This window comes from Prinia subflava, chromosome Z (assembly GCF_021018805.1).
Source record: "Prinia subflava isolate CZ2003 ecotype Zambia chromosome Z, Cam_Psub_1.2, whole genome shotgun sequence".
NCBI classification, from domain to species: Eukaryota; Metazoa; Chordata; class Aves; order Passeriformes; family Cisticolidae; genus Prinia; species Prinia subflava.
In genome coordinates this window covers 69,798,842-69,819,157 of record NC_086283.1, presented here as the reverse complement: position 1 = coordinate 69,819,157, position 20,316 = coordinate 69,798,842, and the positions used below count along the sequence as shown (strand labels likewise).

General features: G+C 36.9%; 1 protein-coding gene across 1 annotated transcript in view; it reads left to right on the top strand.

Moving 5' to 3' along the window:
• The window catches only part of HSD17B4 (hydroxysteroid 17-beta dehydrogenase 4), a 59,140-nt gene extending 46,099 nt beyond the window's left edge, over nucleotides 1-13,041 (top strand). The window contains exons 21-24 of the mRNA XM_063423869.1: nucleotides 973-1,062; nucleotides 3,614-3,752; nucleotides 10,537-10,664; nucleotides 12,622-13,041. Coding sequence (XP_063279939.1) covers nucleotides 973-1,062; nucleotides 3,614-3,752; nucleotides 10,537-10,664; nucleotides 12,622-12,711 — 447 coding nt within the window. The 3' untranslated portion in view covers nucleotides 12,712-13,041. The remainder of the gene's footprint in view (nucleotides 1-972; nucleotides 1,063-3,613; nucleotides 3,753-10,536; nucleotides 10,665-12,621) is intronic.
• The last annotated feature ends 7,275 nt before the right edge of the window (nucleotides 13,042-20,316 follow it).

Genomic DNA, 20,316 nt, shown 5'->3' with positions numbered 1-20,316 from the left:
TACAAGGTTTAACAAGATTATAGTAAACCATCATAAACAGTTACAAGTTGTGCAGAATTTTGCTTATTGTTGCATGTTAGATTTGTATCAATTAAAGCCATCTTTATGCTGAAATAAACTCTGGTTAAATCAAACTACAAGTGGATATACAACTTTCAGAGGGTGGTTTGAATCCATTTTCACCATTGTCTGAAGTGCAGTGACAGCAGGTGACAAACTTGTTAGGCATGACGTGAGTAATAGTTAATGTAGTACAATAAACTAGGCTGTGGTACTTGATATTTCTCCAGCTTGGCTATTTATCATACCCCTCTCTATATGCATTGTCACTGAATCAATTTGCCATCTTCTGTTAGCTGCCATAAGTAAGTATGGTTTGCCACATCCCTCAAAGATAAAATGCCAAATTGAAACCCATTTTCTTACCTGAATTAATTATTTCAAAACATTAAAGCAGAGGGCAATTTAGGTATTTTCCATCATTCTCTTTGTAATCTTTCTTGTTTGCAATGCTTAAAAAGCTGTTTTTAGTGCAAGTTGTAGAATAAGGCATGTGGAGATAGTGAAATTGACTAAATGGAGTCTTGACAACTGAAATTCTATCTCAAGGAAAAACATTTTAGAACAATGTCTTTCTAAGAACTATTTGTGAAGAAATATTGACAGCAACTTGTAACACTGGAGATAAATAACGTTTTTCAACTGTTTTATGAACAGAACATCAGCACTATATTGTGGTACAATTTCTCCAGAGAAAAATAATTATTTTGCTTGAAAAGCTATTTGAAAAACATATTATAACAACTTGCCTGAAGACTATGGCACATTTATGAAGTGTTTTTTTCACTCTGTAACTATTATGTTTTCTCTTTTCATCTCTGCTTTTAAAACATCAGTAGTACTCCTTAGATGCCCTTCTTTTGTGACTTTCTGCAAATAAATCACCTCTTTAATGACTTTCCCCCCCTACAGATCAAGGAGACTGGAGAAGTTGCCATTGCAGGGGGCTATGTGGATATAGTACCAGCCTTGGAAAAGCCTTCTGCTGAAAAGCTTCTGATGGTAGGTGGAAGCAGTGGAAGTCTTAACTTGCAGAGAAGCATAGTTAGGCTTTGTTTATTATTGAAAAACACAGGAAAAATACTTACATCTCTTACCAATCTTATTTGCAGTATTCAGAGGAGTTAAGAGTTCAGAGATGTTAACATGCATGTTGTTTAAGATACAGATGTTAACTGATCTGTTTGAGAGGAGAATTTTAGGTTTTTTGAGATACACAGGATGGCTGATGTTTTACATGCTTGATGCTAGTTAAGCACTTGGGATGAGCATTGTGCTGTATGTTACAAAACAAAGTAGGGCACATACCAGTGAGGGCTGTATGTTTTGAGCACTTGCATAGCTCAAAATAGAAATTATTTAATGTAATTTGGATGTGTATCTGTAGAGCAGTGATTTTGTTACTACTGTGTAGATGTTGAAGATCAAAATATGCATAGAATGTGAAAATGTGTGACCTTCTCCAGTTTTTTCAGAGACACAGGGAGAGTGGCAGGAAGGCATTAGCATAAGTGAAAATGAGATAATGTACTCACAGAAAAGAAGTTTCATCATTGAATCATTTTGAAGTAAGACTCTTGAGAGCTGTTTGTACATGTGGTTAGGTCTAGCACACACTATGCTTTTTATACTGTGTATATTTTGAAAAATCCCCCCCATGCATGCATGCCATAAGCCTTGGGCACTGTACTTGCCACAAAACACAGAATTATACATGCAATAGTGAGAATGACCTGGGTTCCAATGTGGTCTAAATGTCACTTAAGGCAATGCATAATGTGTTACCTTAATAAAATGTTATCTCTTTTCCCCATTGATTCCTGTATGCAAACAATGAAACTTTAATGGCTTGAAGTTTATGAAATACTGAGATAGTGACATTCACATAAAGCTTGTGATCACAGAGTGGAGAATATTGAGTGATACCTGAGCTGCATCCAAAGCAGCATGGCCAGCAGGGTGAGGAAGGGGATTCTGCCCCTCTGGTCTGCTCTGGTGAGACCCCACCTGGAACACTACATCCAGCTCTGGGATCACCAGCATAGAAAGGACATTGACCTGTTGGAGTGAGTCCAGAAGAAGGACATCAAGAAAATTAGGGGAATTGAGCACCCCTCCCATGAGAAAAGGCTGAGAAATTTGGGGTTCTTCAGCCTGGAAAAGAGAAAGCTTCATAATGACCTAATTGTGGCCTTTTATTACCTGAAGGGAGACAAAGAGGAATTTTTTGCAAGAGCATGTAGTGATAGGAAAAGGGGGAATGGATTCAAACTGAAAGAGGATAGGTTTAGATTAGATTTTAAGAACAAATTCTTTACTGTGAGGTTGGTGGGGTACCGGAACAGGTTTCCCAGAGAAAGCAGCAAGCTGTGGCTGCGTCATCCCTGGAAGTGTAGAAGGACAGGCTGGATAGGGCTTGGAGCACCTTGGTCTAGTGAAAAGTGTCCCTGTCCCCCAACAGAGGGGTTAGAACTAGATTATCTTCAAGGTTCATTCCAGTTCAGGCCATTCTATGATTCTATGATTTATCCAGGAACCTGTTTAATTTGCTGCTTGTGTTTAATCTTCTGACACATCCTGAATTGTTGAATGAAGCACAAACATTAGAACTTTTCTGAACTGCTCAGATTTTCCTTTTTTTTTTTAACTTGGGCTGAACAGGTGTTTTTCTTTACGCTTACTCTGAGAAATTAAGGTGCTTTGGCAGAAGGTTGCTGACAGGGTCAGACACCTACTAGGGGAAACCAACCTGACTGAGTGAAGATTGGCAAAATTAAATGCTATTGGGAACCCTTTTATATAATGAAAAATTTTAGATTTAACCAAAGAGGTGACAAAATAGCAGCCTGAGGAATCTTGGGTTCTGCTGTACAGCATTGGTACAGTGAACAACAAAAGCTCTGAGACAGTCTTTGCTCCAATTCCAGTTAGATGAAAAATGTCACTGAAGTAGCTTCCTAAAGTATAGCCTTTTATCCAGTACAAATATTGGTTAAAAGAAAGACTGTGAAAGGCTTGCAAAATAATGTGTTTGGAAAAGTTGGAAATGTAAATGTAGCTAATCCCACTCTTAAATTTTGTCTGCACTGGAGTTTTGATTGTGTTCATAGTATGTTTTGAACATCTTTCATATCAAGCTAAACTAATATACTGGTAAAAACTTTTTTTTTTGTTCTGAAGACTAACATAACATTCACTGTGAAAAAAGTGGCAGTGGTTATCCTCCAAAGGGAAAAAAGGGCAATTTAGAAACTCTTAGAGCACTAATTAAAAGACATGTCTTAAATTATAAGTGATGAAAACTATAAAAACAAGATTTGAAATAATCTTAAATGAAAATTTGAAATGAAGCATTTTCTAGTTGAATGTACTTAGTGCTGATGGTTGCTAGAGGTGGTTACTTTGTGGTAGAGGAAATCTCAATTGTATTTAGTAATTCTGCTATAGATAGTTGAAGCATTGTGTGCTGGAAAGTAAGAGACATATTCAGTACCTTTTAACACAGTTTTTTAACACAATTTTAAATTCTTCATACTCTTTTTTTTTTTTTAAGACTGAAGGGCTGCAGAGTAACCTGGTGTTTGAAGAAATTGGTCGTCGTGTAAAAGAGATGGGAAATGAACTGGTAAAGAAAGTAAACGCTGTATTCCAGTGGGACATCACTAAAGATGGAAAAACAGCAATGCAGTGGAGTAAGTTGTTGTGTTTATATAGTACCCCAATGCATTTTTGTTATGAAGTGGGATTAATCATTCTAATCATTGTAATTAAACTTGATAGCTTGGAACTAAGCATAATGTAGTAGATGAATATGCAGTGAGACCTACAGATCTGAATGCATACTGGGTGCTCAAATGAAAAGCAGATCAGATGAATTGGCAGTTACTAATCTTTCTAGGAACATACTTCTGTAACTTGCCTGTTTGGATGTAGGCATAGGCTACATCATCCTTTAGAATTTCTGTGCATTTCTATTTACATTTTCTAGATTGGATTGCCACTGCACTTAGGAAAGCATGCTAAATTAGCCTAGTAGGAGTGTTACCATAATTAGTCTGCTGGTGACGTACATGCTAACTGATCTAAAACAAATAACTAATTATTTCTACTGCATTGTTCTTGTCACTTCAGTGAAAATGTAGCCCAGTTTGTTTCCATTTAAACTTCCTGAGATCAAGGTTTAATGGAGGCGTAATCATGATTTCACATCGTTTAAGCATGGGACTGGTTGATGACGAGAATCTAAAGCCTGTAATAGCAATGGGTCACAGCAAAGCTTTCTCTTGATTAAATGAATAATAGAATTATGTGAAGTGGTCTGATGGAGGCAAAACTACTTCCTCAAAAACCTTTTCCTCTTAAATTCTCCTTTGCTCTCTTTATAAAGATATGTATTTTTGAAAACGATCCTAAATATAATTTTATTAATTGGATAGATTTCTTCTATCTTTGGAATTTTTTTTTTATTATTTAGTTAACATGTCTATTGCTCTATTGGTGGAGTGTAAAGTTTTTCCAAAGGGAAATAGCTTAGTGAGGTTATAACTTCCAGGCCTTTTTGTTGAGGAATGGAAGTCTTTGAGTCAAGTCTGTTGCTTAGACTTCTTTTTGATTGTAGATTCTTTTTGATCCAGTAGTTGGATGTAGTCAAATGAGTTTTGGGGATGATGCAGTTGAAGGGGCTGTCCTTTGACAGGCTGACAGGGGAGACTCACAGTAGGTCCGATCAGGTCTGCATTATGTTTCGTTCTGTACACTGAACTTTTTTTAAACTGTTGTTGAGCAATTTATAATTTCACTTAATCTTTTCCTAATGTTAACCAGCAGAGATTCCGAGTAGCAAGACTCCTGTTAGGTTTCAGGAAAAATATTATACATAGATTGATCAGGATAGTTGTGTTCTACTTGCCTTGTTTTTTAAGCAGTTTTTGAGGTATAAGGAGTGGTTTCCATTTGGATAGAAGTTAATAAGTATTCTGAATATACCTGTGTAGATTGTGCAAGCTGATTGCCTATACATCAAAATGAGACAAGGGAAATACTGAATAATCCAACTCAGACTTTCTGTCTTAAAATTCATTACTCCTCTTAATAATTTCTACTGTCTGCAGTTTTCCATTTTTGTGGGAAGTAATTTAAATTATGGATATAGTTAGAACTTGGAGAGAAGCCTTACAGAGTTTTACTTGTGTTCTTGCTTACATTTTTAGATGATAATTAGAAGTGGATCGGTTAAACTCCTGACTACTTAAAGTGGAAACCTGTGTTTGTTGGGTAATCACTCTGTACTCCACAGCAGTCCTGTCTATTGTTTCATGTGTAACTAAATTTGATATGACAGTCATGCTTATAATAACGACTAGAAAACTAATTCAGGTTGATTGATCATTGACTTTAGCTTTGGAAATGTTTTACTGATCATGTTGCCTTCGATATGAGGCAATGGCGACCTGGTTTCAAAGAGTCAGCACGGCAGCTCGACGTCCTCGAGCTACTCGGGCCACTGACACGCTGACACCAATGTGGTGGACGGCAAATGGCGGTTTATTGTATTACACATGGGGTTAAATAGTCTAAAGGGTCTTCTACTATGTCAGTGGGAGGGCAAAGGATCTAAAGGTCAGTGGTTGGTGGGAAGCTAATGGGGCTAGGAGGGGCCACCACCTAAGGGACGGGGGGAGGGTCCTTATCTTCCCGTGACATCACGTGATCTTCTGAGCGCCTGTCCCTAGCTATCACCCACACATGATCACCTAAATTGAATATTATGTATGTCCAGAGAACAGAGGGACAAGTCAATAGAGAAGAAATCTGTTGAGGGGTCTTTCAAGATATGAATAAAATTTCTCACTCAGAAAGTTCTGAAACTGCAAATTGCTGAACGCAGAACAAGCACACTTAAGAGATTTAAGCCTGAGTGGTGCCCTTAACTGCCCGATGAGACCACATTTTATTAGATGAAAGCAGGTGAATGTTTTTTGCTATTGTATTCAGATCAAGAGAGTGCTCCTGCTTTGAATAAATCAATAGTCAGCCTTTTGTTCTCTCCTGCTTCTCCTGCTGAAGCAATAGGAAGAAGGTACTGTTTTCTTCCTGTTCATATGTCTCTAGCTAAAAGGGATTAAAAAGACATAGTTTTTGTTTGTCGTATTCCTTCTGCTTCTGTTGCAGTGAAAATTTTCAGTGCTCTTATATGAATTTGGAAAAAACTTTAAGCTCCCTGTGGAATGGAGGCTGGAGGAGCTAATTTAGTATTTTAAGCATTTCCCATTACTGACTACTATTAAGAGCTGAAATGAAACATTTTCAGAATCTTTGAAGAGTTACTGAGAATATTTTTACACTGTGGTCAGTTCCTTAAAGCTTATGAATTACTGTAGTCTCTGTGGTGTAGTAAATATGTAAGGCTGAATGTAAATATCTAGGTGGCCCAGTGAGGTGTCTGAGAAAATGGTTTTTACTTTTCCATTTTGGGAGTATTGGCATGCTAGTTAATTCCTTTGTATGTCGCTTTTTTTGGAAGAACTGTGTGTCATCGTATTTATGTATTTGTTTGTGTTTTCTGAATACTTTTGCATGCCTTTAGATTTCAAGTATTTATTGGATGAAGAAAACAGGAATTGGTTAGCACTAAAATAGTTAAACTGCTACAGATCATGTAAATATTAAAATTTCATTTTGTCAATATGAAAATAGTTATGAAAACTCAATAGCAGAATTTTAGGAGTTACAACAACTGTAATGTCAACCTTCACTGTTTGTCCTTACATGGATCAAGGGCCTGCTATGTCTATTTAACTGCAATGGTACATTTTTAATGGCAAGGCATATATGTATCTGCAAAATGAAATTTTTATTTGGGGAATATTTGAAAACGCTTTCCTGCCATTGAAAAGCATATACGTGAACAAACACAAAGCAAAAGACTTTCCAGAGACAAGTACTTCAGATTTATATAAGCAGTTGCCAACTTAGTTCTTTTTGCATGTTTGCATATGTTACACTATTATCCAGTATTCAAGAGCATGATCTTGTACTGTCTCTTCTACCAGATGCTGGTATAATTCATTTTCCATGTTAAGTGCAGAAGATGGTAGTTTGTGAGTTTACATTCAAAGGAAGACAGCTTTCTTGCAGTTAGAATATTCTCAATAATCCAAAAGATTTTTGACTTTATGTGATCTTTACAAGATCTCTGTATGGTCATCAGCAAGATTTTTGTAATGCAAATGAGCAATGATGGTCAGTTCAGAATATGTAACATTGCAAATGCTATTTGCTTACTTGAATGCTTGGCTGTTTCAGTTGTTAATGTAATGGAAGCTTCTGTACACAATTAGAAACTTTAGCCTTTGACAGATTAATTTTTTTCCTTTAAAAACAGAAGTGTTACCTTTGCTATAGCTGGCATTTATTTCTGTGTCACTATTTTGACTGATTTTCAAAGGTGCTTCAGATTTTAATGTTACTCAGTAAAATTGCACTTCTTTACTGTACATTTAAATTTGACCTAGTGGTTATTAGTTGATCTTCTGCTTACAAGAATTTTAAATAATTTTTGTAAATGTTATGCTGCTAGGTTAGATCAATTCTGAATTATCTTTCTATCTTTTCTAAGTAAAATTGCCATTTTGGAGGGTCAGTCCCATAATGTACATAGCTACAAGAAAACAAAAAGGAAAATATGACATTAAAATTAATTCTCAGTTTGGTTCACATAGCTAAATACTACATACTATTTCAGTGTATGGTTAAAATTTTTGACAAGTTATCCCTGAAACAACTGGTATGTGAGGAGGAATATTATTTTGGCTGAGGTTTTTGTTTTGTTTTAAGCCATGACTTGATGTTAATTAATTCATGATCTATCTTTTTTTAGGCCTCTGTTTGTAAGGGCCTTCCAGGCCTTTACAAACAGTGTTTCTGGTTCTTTTGGGCTACCTGGGAGGCTTCTTTCTCATACTTAATTGGATATATAGTTGTTCTTGTGTTTTAATTTTTTTGCTTCATTTTTTTTACACAGTCTTGTGCTGTTGTGGTAAGTGCAGTGCTGGAAACAGTCTGAGCCCTGCAGCCCACTGCTGCTGTACTCAATGACTGTAGCTCGACTTGTAGCTTAGATTGTAAACTGATTGATTAGCATCTTCTTCTAATGTCCTATAGCCTCTTCAGATCTGGAAAAGAAGCAGATGAGAGAAGGCAGCAGCCACAGCTCAATTTCTGTGTCCATTTCTGGGCTCCTCTTTTCAGGAAAGACACTGAGGAGCTCGAGTGTGTCCAGAGAAGAGGAGTGGAGTTGGGGAAGAGTCTAGAGTACAAGTCCTTGCGGAGTAGTTGAGGGAGCTGGGGGTGTTTAGCCTGGATAAAAGAAGGCTCAGGGGAGACCTTACTGCTCTGTACAACTGCCTAAAAGGAGGCTGTAGCCAGGTGGGGGTTGGCCTCTTCCCCCAGGTACCCATGACAGAACAGGAGCATATCGGCTCAAGCTCTACCGTGGGAGGTTCAGGCTGGATAACCGGAGAAATTTCTTCACTGAAAGGGTGGAGTCACCACTCCTAGAAGTGTTCAAGAAACTACTGTGTGTGACATTTAGTGTTGTGGTCTAGTTTTTGAGGTAGTGATCAGTCAAAGGTTGAACTCAATGATCTTGGAGGTCTTTTCCAACCTTAATAATTATGTGATTCTGGTGAGACTGATGGATGAGTATTATCAATAAAGTATATCAAAATTTCCTTTCAGCCAGTACCTAGTGAAGAAGGAGGAGTCGGGTCTTGAGAGACGGTATATCAGGCTTTCAGTGTCTGGGTCCCTTCTGGAACAGTGTAGGAATGGTAGGGACAGGAAAGAAATTTAATACCAGCAGAATGAACTGCAAAAAGGGATTCCTAAGAAGTAATTCAAAACAGTTGGTTAGGAACTGCAGGCATCCTGGAGACCACGTCTGTGTTTTCTGAATTAATCTGTTGAGCTTGCTGACCTTGCTGTTTGTCTCAAAGGGAGCAATTTGGCTACACTGGTATGGTGCCTAACATTAGCAGTATTTGGGTTGAGGTGTATTTTAAAAGCTCATGGACAGTTAGGCTTGGTTAACTTAGTCTGAGAGTGGATACCAGATCTCAGACTTCAGTTTGTGTATGTAGCTTGCATTTCGTGATTCAGTAGATGATTTTCTTGATTTTTGTTTTCCTGCTAATAGTCTGTGCCTGCATAACCTACAGGAGCAATGTTAAAGGCTCAGGTATGTTAGACTGTATAGTAGCTGTTTGGGTCACAAGGATGTTAAACAGCCCCTACCCACAAACACAAATGTACATATAATTAATCTGATGCTCAATAATCTTTTTTTAATTTCTTCCCATATTGCTTGAAGTTAGTGATATGCATTAAATCTGTTGCAGAAATTGTAATTTACCTTAAAATCAACTGGAAAATAATAATACAGTATGCCACTTCTAACTGAGCAACATTGTATACTTAAGTCCCTTTCTAGTTCTGTTGTAACTGGATAAATATTACTTAAAGCAGATTTCAGAAAATGAAAAACTTAAATAGACTAAAGCTACTCCCAGTCTATGGTTCCCCTTACCCTGTCAAAAATTATTTGGAAAAAAAGTTGCACATAAGATAGCTTATGCAGTAATAAGGCTCCGTGGTTAGGTGAGGGCCTTAAAATTTGTTCATGAAAAGCAACCAACTGTCATCCATGATTCTGTGACTAGAGATGCCATGTTCTTACAAGAATATCCACATGAATAATGTGTGGGATGGGCTGGTGATGGATCAAGAGGCAAAGGTGTAAGCGAAAGACGGCAGTTCGCAAGATCTGAGAATTACTTGGCGGAGCACATCCTGTCAAAATACTCTTCTAAACAAATGACACAATACCTGATAGTGTTAGCTTTGTAATAGATTATTTTGGCAGGTCATTTGGCGTAGGAAAAGAACACTCTGAAGCTACAAAAACTTGGAAGAATTTTTGTCTTTCCAGGAGAGACAGACAGATAATTGGCAAGGCTTTAAACATGCCTTACATGAAGCAGAATAGGCTATATTATATTGCCTGAGGAACAGACCAGGGAAAATGCAGTAGTGTGTTTGAACACCACTACATTTGCCTTGTCTGACTACAGGATGCTGGTTTTGAACTTTAGAGCTTTATTACTAAGTTGAACATTTTTGCAGTAAGTGCACTAGTTAATACCTTGTGCATCTTCAGTGTCATTCAAAAATAGTGTCATTGCTGGAAGAATTTTAAAGTCCTTGCTCTAAACACCCTCTCCTTTAGTACAGGAATATTTTTTTTATTTTCTTTCGTTGATGAAGAAGAATTAAACCTCATTTATTTTCTAAGTGGCTGATAGCTCAAGATTTATGTTTAAACTGGATGCTTTATAATAGGTAAGGAAAGTACTGTTTTTAAGCCTGAAAATTTTATCTTTATTTTGAAATTAAACTGTCTTCGCTCTTGCTTCTCAGCAATTGACTTAAAGAATGGCTCTGGATCAGTGTATCAAGGACCTGCCAGAAGTTCTGCTGATACTACCTTCACACTCTCGGATGAGGATTTCATGGATGTGGTACAGCAAAAGATTAACCCTCAAAAGGTAAAGCCTGGGAGTCACAGACATACTGTCTTGTATGTAGACATATTATTTGCCTTAAATCAAGCTGTGGTTCATGACTGTTCTGTAATCCTAAACCCTGGGATCTTTTGACAGTAGAGACAAGAGTCAGATGAGGTGTAAGGAGATCAGTACCTTGTACTGAATTAACCACAAAGTGTCAGGGGCCATTTATGCCATCTTTGTCATCTTGAGACAAAGATAACTACACAGGGCTAAAGCAGGGCCCTGATGACAGCAAGCTTGTGGGTTCAATGCCTGTACGAGCAATTCACTTTAGAGTTGGACTAGACGATCTTTCTGGGTTCTTTCCAACTCAGATTATACTGGGATTCTGTGACATAAAGCCTGGCAGTACAAACTTAGGAGTTTGATTGTTTCCTGGTATTTCACAGTATACAATTTGCAAGCCTGTGTTTGTCAGTTTGATCAGGCTGTTTGATTGTCGTATTGCAGGAAGTTAATGTTTGTTGCAGTGGTCTGATTTATTGCTAGAACTGCAGCAAAGAGAAATGTCAAGACAATACAGACATGTAGATGGTCAAAATTCACCCAAACCAGGATATTTTTCAGGAAAATAAAGATTTAAGGAAGGTCTATAGTCTTGGTCGGCACTTTTAGTTTTTTGGAGTAATCAACTGCTTAAAACTACTAATTTCACTAACAAAATTGCCTTGTGTAAAACTAAATTAAACTGTCACAGATTTAATATGTCAGCTTACAGATTAAAGCTTGAGCAAATGGAAACTTTAATTAAGCTCATCATATATCAAACAATTCCTTTTCTTTGATCCCAAGCAGAAGTTGTTGGAGACTTTGATTGTAAACTGGAGACTAATGATCACAGTGAATGTTTGTTATAAGTCTTACATACCACATGAGTAAAACCCTTTGTGACCCTCTGTATACAGCACACATAAAGCATAAGCAAACAAGATGCTGATGTATAATCATCAGAATGCTAAAAAACAGTGATTGCCATTCAGGAAGATCGTCTGTGCTTAGGCATTAGTGTTTCCATTGAGTTTTTGTGAAGTTTTCCATCTAAAGAAGCTCAAAGCATCTATTCAAATTCTTTTCTGCTGGCTCTCTCTATTCTTTATTTGAATGTATTTCAAGCTAATGCAGAACTGTGCAAAAGAACGTTTAAAGAACTTTCAAAGAGCTTTCAAACTGTAAGGCCATAGCGAAGCAAAACTAGTTTAAAAAAATATAAACTAAATTGAAACAGAGTATACAGCTCTTTGAAGTAGGGACAATAAAAATGTAATATACCAGCATTGAAGTGAAAATACTGATTGATTTATGACTTTGCAAATGCAACAAAATCTTGCTTATTTCCTGTTTGTTGTGATATACTATGTATAATGCCATTGCATTTCTGTGGCATATGTGTGTAATACATTGTGCAAGTTTGTATTTCTTACGAATTTGAATGTGTAGCTTACATTTTCATTAGGTCTTTAATTTTCATTATATACCCTTTTCATTCCATTTTCCCCTTTCTTATAATGGTATGTGGATATCTGTAGTGTGAGAGGATGATGCTGGGAGCCTATTTTTGTGCCCTGCAGAAATTCCACCATCACATTCTATGAAGGCATTTGTCTTACACCTGGAGAAGTCTTCTCTGCTGTATGTGGAAAGGGAATAGAGGCAACTGAAGTTGCTTAGTGTTTATTTTAATTTTTTCCCATGAGTGACAGACTTGGTCTTTTCTGCACTATAGATAAAAAAATCTGTTTCTGGATAGTATGGAATTGAAAGGTTTTTATTGATAACCAATAACCATTAATCATTGTGCACTGAAGGCTTTCTCCTGAGCGCTACACAACCATTCTTTGGCTTCTTGTTTTGTTCTAGCAGCTCTTTGGTTTGTGAGTAAACAGTTGAATACATGTTTGTTTGTTTTTTTCATTCCTTCTTGTGTTCTTTTTAGGCATTCTTTTCTGGTAAACTAAAGGTGAAGGGGAACATCATGCTGAGCCAGAAACTGGAAATGATCCTGAAAGACTATGCCAAACTCTGAACTGCTTGATGACCTACCACAGCAGTGAAGAACTGTAGAAGATAAAAATTCAATTAGTTCAGAACCAATGATTTTCAGGCTAGTTAACATCGATGAACTGATTCATTATACTGCTAATACACAAGCTGATTTAATTGCTGTAGACAGAAGTTATGAAATGAACATAACTGTTACTACTGTCCCTTTTTAGTTTCTCAGCAATGGTAGAGAATAATACTTTTCTGATTGCACATCTTTATCTAAGTGAAATGTATTTAGTTCTTACAAAGAAGCATATATTTCTATGTTAATTCTGAAGAAAATTAAATCAATAAACTTCTTTAATATCTCCTTCTGTGTGTCTGTCAGTTTTCATTCATGTTGCCTTAGATTTAGCGTCTTTAAAGTCTATCTGGTTTATTATTAAAACTAATGGTTTTTGTCTCAAGCTCTCTGATTCTATCAAAATAACTGGCAGATGGAAGTATTTACACCTTCTCATTATGTGGGTCTTTTTCTGCACCAGAAAAAACTCTTGGAACTTTGGAACCCATATTGATTAGCCGTTTTCATATGTTAGTCTTGTAAATCACTTACAAACTGGTTAATGTTAATTCTTTTATGGAAACTTTTTCATGGGAGAGGCATTAACACTGCACTAAAGGCCATCACTTGAGCCAAACTGTTCTTCATGTAGATTCATTCTCATGAGGGCCAGCATCATGGCAGCAGGGAAAGAGGGAAGTGAATTCCTCATTTTGAACCAATGGCCAGACCTGAGTTAGCAGCTGTGGCCATATGTATAAGTATGCTCTTAATCACTGATAGTCACATGAACACCTGGAAATTTGATTTCATGAAATTGACCAACATTTTGTGTGCTCAGTTATCTTTTCTTCACCTTCAGACATGTTCTGTGTTGATACTTTTTGGAGATGAAAGAATTCAGGCCATATGAGGCTTTTCTTCTTGATCAGAGGAGGTCTTATTTTAGAAGATGCAATTTTTAATTTGTTTTGTCCCAAAACTGGAAGGTACTGACTTTGTGAGCAGACTGTAGCTATTAAAGAGCCTCATGGAGCTGCAGATGAGCTTGACAGTTTGAGAATAAACTGTACATGTTCTAATACTAAATCATATTCTCAACAAATTTATTTCTTCACAGCTGTACTATCAGCCATGCTTTGGTTCAGGCAGAGAAACATGAATCTTAACTATGTCAACAAGTATCTCATGTAAATCATGTCATGAATAGAAGGGAAACAGAACAAGGAAGAAGTTTGCCATCTTAAAGAGGCCACTGAGTAGAAATGATTGAAGAAATTCCTTTTACGACTTACCATTTACATTTTTCACAGCAGTCATTTTCATTTATAATGAGACTTAATAATTGCTTGTACTGCCCAGCTTCTGTTTATCAAGCAGGTTTGTGTCAAATAGGTAAAGGTATCGCCTATTAGTTTCTCTCAGGAAATTGTATGAGAAAGAGAGATTGTTTCCAGCTTTCTAATTTTATGTATGTAAATTTATGTAATTTTATGCATGTACCTGGTACAAAACCCCCCATACACACATCTTTCCTGCCTATAAATCTATATATACTGCCATAAGAAATATGGCAGTGTGGGAAATAGGGTTATTTAATTCATGTTCTATAAATAATTATAGATTGGGAACTGTAATATATTGTATAAAGTTATGTGTGTCTGCTCAACCCGCACGTTTCACGGACTTCTGTAAAGCACCTCTCCTGATCTTCCTGGTCCCAAAAATAGAAGGTGAGAACACGAGGCACTGATGACTTACCCCTGCCTACGTGCAGCTAAACTCATCGGGACTCTCACCGATCAAATGCTACGTGCCAACAGGGACTTGCACCGATCAAATGCTACGTGCCAACAGGGATCAAATGCTACGTGCCAACAGGATCATCACACACTTCTACGACAGTTACTCAAAGCAAGGACTAACTCTGGACATTAGCATTTGAATGTGCCCGGGGACCCTTTCGGGATTTAGTGTAAACAAAGTTAATGGCCGATGATTAGTGAAACAATGGGAGAAAGGTTGCCGAGGGGGAAGTTAAGGGTATTTAAGTTGGGCCTTTAAGTGGGCAAAGGCGTGAACCCAGCTAGATACACCGGCTGCCAGGTCCTGTGTCTCTGGGGTCACCCTTGGCTCAACTTTTCCCAGGAGAACTTCTGTCAAGTAAGTGTCGCTGTTGTAGGGTTCATATTGTTTTGTTTTTATTGCTTAAAATTGTTATAATTTGATTCCAAATTTTGTGATTTGAATTTTAATAAACCAAATTATTGAATTTGGCAATAAATTTGTCCTGGCATTTATAACAGGCAGTATATATATATGATATATATTCTTAAATATATATTAAGTATATATTCTTAAATATATTAAGAAGAAGGAACTGTGAGTAACTAACTGCGAGAAAACAAGTACCAGTACATCCATATAAAAATATGGTATTTGTTGTAAGTTACATGGTCTTGATAATTCCCAACAGGTGGTTTGTTTTTTGGGTGGTGTTGTTTTTGTTTTTGTTTTTTCTCAAACCTATAAATAGTTGGAAGTCTGAAAGTACTGGTTCACAACGAGGGAACAGAGTGCTAGTAAGCTTTTTTTCTTTCGTCTGTTTATGTGAGAAGCAAAAATATTCAGGCGGGGGAAATTGGTAGTATTGAAATCTGTTGCAATTTAACAGGTTGGAGGTTACTAAAGAACATAGTTTTGCTAAATGTTTTGGTATGTGTTGGTTCAGGATGAAAGAATAACCCATTTATAGTTACTCTTGTGATTTCTACTCTGCATAGTTTCATTTTGACACAAAATTTTTACTCTGGCTTCAGCCTTCTCCCACACAGTGAATTGGTCATAGATGTTCCCCTTGAGTGGAACAGAAAGTCTTGTTCTTCCTTTTGCTTCCCACACCCAGGCTACCTGAGCACACCTCTCAGTATTGTGATAGACTCTTTTCTAGGAGTATAACTCGGGTGTTTAATTCTTTCATCTGTTTTATGGCCTCAATAGCCACTATTGATTATTTTGGCATGTTGATTTTATTTCTAGTCCAATGTATTTACCCTAAGAATGTTCTCATTAGCTGATGTTAATTAGTAACTTGACCCGCATACTGTTGAATGTAAGATCAGTTTCCTATGTTGAATATATACATTATATGGCTTGGAGGTTCTGGCTTTTGTTTTCTTCCTAGTACTTGGAAACCTTCTGTTCATGGTTCTTAGCTTTTAGGAGTGGTATTCTCAAGAACAAGCAGTAAAGTCTGTATTTTTACGAGAATCCATGGACAAGAATGTTAGCCGGTTTGGAAGGTGGTTGTTCGAGCGTGAATGATTCTCATCGGCTTCCATCTAGAACACACTTCCTGTTTCAGGGTATTGTGTTTCAAAGTCATCCATGTCTTTTGTCTGGAGTAGTTCTGGAGACCTTTCTTGTCATACACCTGCAACAATAACTCAATAGTGGCAGGTCCTAAAGACATGCAACAGCAAAACATCCTTTTATTTCAGGGTAGCTGAATATTCTTTCTTCACTTTGGATTGCAAAGCCACACTTGTTTACCAAGCAGCTCAGATAACTCTTCAGTGATAGTGCAAAATTTAGTAGAAAATAAGGAGGCTTTTGCAAGCTTTTTAGTGATAAGATTCTTTGCAGTGCATATAACCTCTTCAATGTAGACAAGAAGATTGTCTGCCCTTAATCGGCATATGTGCCATACAGTGTTTTGATTAATAGTGTAAAAAAGGTGATGTCTGGACATAAATGTAAAATCTGGACATCAGATTTCATGACACTTGAGACAAGAATTCAGTTGTTCTCTTATTGGAATAATTGAGTAACTGCTACACACGGCACAGTATCATTTTATTTCTCTTTTTCCTTCTCCTTACATTCATTACAGTCTTCCTGCTGGCATGCAATCCTCCAGAAAGTAAATTGTGGTTCCGCTGCCATGTCCTCTTCAGTCATTTATGGGTTTTCTAATTAAAGGAGGAGAGCAGTAATAACAGATGGGGAAAGTTTATGCTTTCTAGTCAGTGGAATTGTTCTTAATTCGTTTATTTCAGAGGAGTTCAATACACCTTCCAGCTGTCATCAATAATTACAGTTAACAACTCTTTGAAAGTTGACAAGTGCATTCATAATCAGAGGATATTAAAATGAGTAAAAGTGGGGAGGAGCAGAGGCGTGAGAGAGTAGTGAACTTGGGCACCTTTAGACGGAGGAACTTGGATCCTATCTCCTCTGAGGCTTATTCCCACCCCCCTCTGAGGAGCTCACTCCTAATGGTTATTTGTATTCTAGTTCATTGGGCAGTATTTCCTGTAAAGGGTTCTTCATCACTGAGGAGTTACTTTGTTAAATTAAAAAGCTTTAATAAATGGAAGGATTCATATATAGTAATATATGATACATTATATAATAAAGTATTATAAGTTGGATAAACAGGCATTTTTAAATAGTTTTGTAAACTTAAAAAAAAAGTCTCATATAATGCAATATACGCCAACAGAGGTTAATGTTGCTGAAGTTACATCTTCTATTTCCTTCCACAACTCTTGGGGGCAGAGCAGCATTCATCACATCAGAAGGTGATGACTGTTTTTACATAACACAACCTCCTTCTAGCATGAACAGAGATCTGTGTAAAGAAAGGATAAGTCTCACTGCAGTGTTTTCTTTCCGATCATAATCTTTGGAAGGGCAAAGGGAGAAAAGGAAATATTGATGTCTCTACATGGTTTTTTAATTCTACTTCAGTTGATGCAGATACCTTCCTTCTCATGTGAGGATGAGTTCTCCACAATTCATCTGCAATAACAAATTTTGTCCTTTAGACTGTTAGCTGTTTCTCTAGCAGAATGACCTAAAAACCATCAGACATGAGCAGATATGAAGTCAATTAGGAAAAATAAAATAGACTATGAATGTGGTTTCATTTATATGACTTCAATACTACCCTCATGATGCAATTCAAATGTTTCATCTATCTAAAAATCAGTTCACTGAACTGGCATGATAGGATGTTAGATGAGTGGGTAGTGCTCTCTAACTACTATCAAAATTCCCATTGTCTGCTAACCTAAATCACAGACTGAAAGGTCACTGTGTCTCAAAGATAGAATCAGGCAAGGTATAATAATATGTGAAATTGTCTGAATAATATGGTGTCATGATGTGTGCACCTTTCTAAGAGCCATTTTAGTATACTAATTTCCTTAAATTTCCTTATGTTACATTTGCCCTGATGATGTCAGTTGCCTTTTTTCCACTGGAATCAAAAATGTGCATCACACAAACTGAAAGAACAATTGAGAATACCCACATTTAAATAAATATATCATTTAGGTTAAGATTAAATATTTCTGAATTTCCAGTTATAGAAGCATATAATCTCATACAGCCATAAAATAGTTTTAAAAAAATTTCAGCAAGTTGGTAATTAATAAAAATTCAGTAATTTGCAATTTCTTTTTAAACCAGTACTTCCCTCTACTCTTACCCTGTGCTCTCTTGCATTTTGCCAGTTCTCTTGTGAAGGCATGTCAGAGCAAGCATGAACATAGGTTAATGTAGCAGTCAGTAGTTTGTGAAGGCTTGGATTTTGAACGGGAAAGAAGAGTCCATTATGGTAACCTAGATTTCATCTGGCTCTCACTACATGTTGGGTCATGACAAGGGAAGCTGCCATAAAAGTCTTACAGTTATGGTTCCAGCACTACTGTGAACTAAGTAAAAAAAAATGGAATGAGTAGAGGTAAGTTTGTGTTACTATCTAAGTTTGTGTTTCTAACCCAAGCCCACACAAAAAACGATGTTACTGTAAATGCTAAAAAAACAATTGTAGTGAGTTGCTGATATTTTGTAGCACTCTCTAACCAAGTAGTTTCCTGTTCCTGCACATTTACAAAGAAAAAGAAAGGAACATACTCATCTGATACTAGAGCTGAAGAGTCTACAATCTGGTTAGTGTTTCCAAAATTATTAGGACAGCAAGTACATATAGAAAATAGAAACTGAGTTGTTGTCTCTTTCAATCAATGTGCCTATGTTAGATTTCAAAGCACTATACAAGTATTTTTCTCTTACACTGCTCTTTGTGTGCTGTTCTTTACTTAGAGTTTCTCCATTGAGATGAAGTGCATGAGCCTTGTGAAGCTGCCTGACCTCTCTTCGAGCTACCTGACCCTTCTGTTCCCAGCTCCCCAGCATCTGCTTCTCTTCTGGCCAGAGCTGGTCTGTGCTCTGCACAGTTCAGCCTTTTGCTGTGTGAATATCAGCCTGATTTTCATGAACAATGGGAAATGCATTGGGTATCTGCTGTAACCTTATCTGAGTTCGTAATAGCTCTACTGCTGAGAGCAGTGTAATCCTGTTTGAAAACGATGATAAAAGGTAGCAGAGATTCTAACTGAATGTAATACATGTGGGTTTTTAGGTGTTTCTTTTTTCATGAAGACAAAATGAGTCCACCTGAGGACTGTATCAGGGAAAATACTTTTCTAGCTCAAAATTTATATATGTGATCAAGGACAACAAGCAAAACTATAAATGTAGAAAAGAAGTAGGAAAAATAAGCAAACAAAACCACTTGTTATTTTTCTTTTTCTGAATTAAAAAAGGAGAGTTTTAAATGGGGAAATGTGTTCCATGTGTGGTCTGTGATGCACAACATTGATTCAGATGGTTTAAGTGAATGCCCAGAAGTCATTTATCTCTGAGGCTGCCAATGGTCAACACTGACTAAGATCCAGCTTTTCTTCACAAAATACTTGTGACAGCTGATCTTACTCATATCTGGAGGAAAATAAAACATTTGAGCACTTAGGATCATTCAAAGTTAGTGCGGGGGTTTTGTTTTCAAAAAGGATTTGTTTATCTGCCTGCATTTTGCAACTTCAAGAGTGATGATTAATTCCAGGCCACTTAATGAGCCTGCAATTTCAGTAGTTTTCATTGTCAGAAATCTGAGGCCAGTATTGTTTATTATCAAAATAGCTTATTTTGTAAGGAGATACCAATTTACAGCCAGAATGGCATGCTTTTATATAATTTTCCAGTATTCCAAAAAGAGCTGCTGAAACCACTCATCAGAGGTCAAGCGCTCAGTTAATCAAATCCCTGCTTGATGGTGTGAGATCATGTGAGGGCCTCTTGCTATTTCCTAGCAGGACTATGATTACTGAAGGAATTTTCATTTATTTTTGGCAGTTTCTGTAACCATAGTAGACAGTCTTACTAAGATAGACTTAGAGAATTTGCAGCACACAGGGTAGCTTTCTAGTGAAGGTCTAGGAGACCTAAGGATTTTTTTTTCACAGTGGTTTAGACACCAGAGGCTGTAATGTATCTTCATAGCTCTTCATGTAACAGCTCTCCTATAACAGCTTTGGACTCACATGATTGTAATGCACTGTATGTGTGTTTCAGCTCTGAGCTCCAATAGTAAATGCGTTGCTACAGCCAGTTAGACAGTAATTTTTGTTAAGTGCCTTCTCAATTTCAGAAGTGTTTCAGAAGCTTTCATGGTTTTTGAAATTTTGCAGTGAGCATAAAAATTACATAAAACATTGGTTTTGAGGGATGATA